Here is a 2,969-nt window from a genome sequence, read left to right on the forward strand (position 1 = left end):
GTGCTGTTCAGGTTTGGGGGAAGTTGGAGGGTTTGGCCCCTACCCCAGAGCCACACAGTTCAGACTGTCCTGGATTCTGACCAGACCTCAGCAGAGTGGAACCACCAAGAGTCAAGAGGGTGGGAACTCCAGGAGCTTAGAGAGTGGGGCTAGAGGATCTACTGTGAGGGGAAGGTGCTGGTCAGGATCACAGGAAAGGGTGGAGGGAATGGCCCCCACCCCTAAGTCATACAACTCAATCACTGACATCCCTTGAATTGGCCAGACTTCTAATGGCCCAAGCCATTGAATCCTTAGCAGAGTAGAAGCTCCGTAGAGTGGTTCAACAGGAAGATCAGAGGGGGGGGGCAAGCTGATGCTGCATGGAGAGGCATGTTCCACCCAAGAAAGATGGTGTCTGCATGCGGTACAGTGACTTAGCACAGGGGGTCCTAGCAATTGTTCCCTCAGCTCTGTCCCCAAAGCCACAAACCCCAGTCTCTCCTCACATGACTCATCTGTTTTTCCCTCCCTAGGTGAGTGGCCAGAGCTAGGGTGAGTGGCTATAAACAAAATTATGCATGTTGGCCCTTTAAGACAGCTCCTGAGTTTTTAGGGGACTCCATCTCTCCCTGGTGGAAACAGAAATCCCGCTGCCATTCACAACCAGATGTTATGTGTGCGCATCTTCCAGGCTCTGGTGCTTTGGGCTGGAGAGCCAGGGTTGGACTTGAGATCCCACGCTTATCAGGGGAAACACCCTGCAGCTGAGATATTCCTCCAGAACCTCAGCCACTGCCTGTGGAATTGGGGCCAGCCCTTTCACACCTTCACACACACCTCCGCACTTCCTACCAGCCTCCATTGGCTGCTTCTATAAATCTTTGGTTATAAGCCTTCTATTCAGCTAGTCTTCAGTTAGCGACTCAGGTTATAATTCTGTATTTTAGTTCTACTTCCAATTAGGTCCTGGGTGTATCTTCTACTTACTCCGTTGCCATCTTGGATCCCTTCCTCTATTATTTTTCATTTTAAAGTGGAGTTGCTCCAATAAGCTTTTATATCTTGTTCATATTTTAAAAACTGAAATGTAACTTTTAAAATAGTATTTTTTACAGCTAATTATGGGGGATAGTGTTGATATAAACCATTTTAATCTGTATTGTGTGAGATTTTTGTCAATTTTGAAAATATTTCTAGTTAGCTTGCTACTTTCATGATATTAAACATTAAATCAAATTGTTCTGTTTTATGATTCGAAACTTTAATTTTCTGCACAAAATCCACGAAGTTTAACAGAACAGTATCAGTAATACCTTGCCCCATATTTGCCTTTTTCAGTGCTGGGATTGGAAGAACTGGGGTTCTGATTACTATGGAAACAGCCATGTGTCTCATTGAATGCAACCAACCAGTTTATCCACTAGACATTGTAAGAACAATGAGAGATCAACGAGCCATGATGATCCAGACACCTGTAAGTACTGTGCTTCATACATTCTCAACATGATGATTTTTGTTACCAGTGTATATTCTAAACCAGATTCATAGCTCCTTATTTTCCTGCCAGGAGCAAATAACTCCTAACAAAGGAGTTTGTCAAATACTGCCTGTGAGCCAAGTCTGGCCTTCCACTTGTTTTTGTAAATAGAGTTTTATTGGAATACAGCCACGCTCATTTGTTTATATATTACTTATGCCTGCTTTCACACTATAATAGCAAAGTTGAGAAGTTGCAACAGACACCATATGTTCTGAAAAACCTAAAATATTTACTACTTGGTCTTTTACAGAAAATGTTTGTCAGCGCCACTCTAGCACGATAATTTTTGAATGTTTAGACAGGCTCAGAGGAACTTGCCCTGTATTACTTAGTCAAGGGGAATGCTGAGAATGAGAGTGTCCCTGACCTAGAGACTCTTGATAGACCTGCTCTGTGACACAGCTGTGGCAAAATGCCTTTCTCTTTTATATAAGAACTTAAATTGCAACAAGAAAAATCATAGAAATTCCACACTGACTCTGAATAATGTTTCAAGATCACAGGGGAATCATGGAGTTTTAGAGTTAATGTTAAGATAACTTTTTATAGTAAGCCATTGTGGAATGTTAGCATTAAACTTACTGAAGTGAATTGACATATATGACCTAGTAAGTGCCTTTTTTTTACCTTTAAATTATAAAAAAATTTCCAATATACACAAGTAGACAATATATTTAACACTACTAGTATGTTGAGTACTCAGGTCCAGCAACATTTGCCATATTGTTTTTTTTAATATATTTTTTATTGACTAAGATATTACATATGTGGAGGGAGAGAGAGAGAGAGAGAGAGAGAGAGAGAGAGAGAGAGAGAGAGCGAGACAGAGAGAGAGAGAGAGAGAGAGAGAGAGAGAGAGAGAGAGAGAAAACATCTATGTTAGAGGAACTTCTATCAACTGCCTCCTGCATGCCCCCTACTAGAGACTGAGCCTACAATCCGGGCATGTGCCCTGATCGGGTATCGAATTGGCAACCCTTCAGTGCATAGAACAACATCCAAACAACTGAACCACACCGGCCAGAGCCAAATCATCTCATTGTTAACCAAAAAATTATTGGTTAGTTACCCAATGATATTCTGAAATACTTACCTAGAGAAATAACATGCTTTATACTAGATTTGGAGTGAGAGAATACGTATAATTTTCTATCTAATAAAAAATTTCCAAACACAAGCAAAATGGAGTGGAGCTTATATTTTTACCATACACACAGTTTCAAAATCATAGACGTGAGAGTTAAAATATAATATTAGGTATTGCAAATGTCCTAATGGGGCTCACAAGGATAAACCCCTACAGAGATGAGAAATAGAATGGAAAAGCAAAGTGGTAAGCAAGACTGAATCCATGTCTATATTCAGTTATAGTAACTACTGATGGAAAATTACAATAATTACAGATGATTTTAGGACCAAAACTAGAAACATTAAATGAAAAAGAGGG

General features: G+C 40.5%; 1 protein-coding gene across 8 annotated transcripts in view; it reads left to right on the plus strand.

Annotated features, from left to right (window-relative positions):
* PTPN4 (protein tyrosine phosphatase, non-receptor type 4) overlaps nucleotides 1-2,969 on the plus strand; it is a 219,190-nt gene that overhangs the window by 207,054 nt on the left and 9,167 nt on the right. For all 8 annotated transcript variants that reach the window (XM_006769670.2, XM_015567781.1, XM_006769673.2 and 5 more), the window contains one exon: nucleotides 1,321-1,456. In XM_006769670.2, coding sequence (XP_006769733.1) covers nucleotides 1,321-1,456 — 136 coding nt within the window. The remainder of the gene's footprint in view (nucleotides 1-1,320; nucleotides 1,457-2,969) is intronic.

Source organism: Myotis davidii, unplaced genomic scaffold (assembly GCF_000327345.1).
Source record: "Myotis davidii unplaced genomic scaffold, ASM32734v1 scaffold3, whole genome shotgun sequence".
In the NCBI taxonomy this organism is placed as follows: Eukaryota; Metazoa; Chordata; class Mammalia; order Chiroptera; family Vespertilionidae; genus Myotis; species Myotis davidii.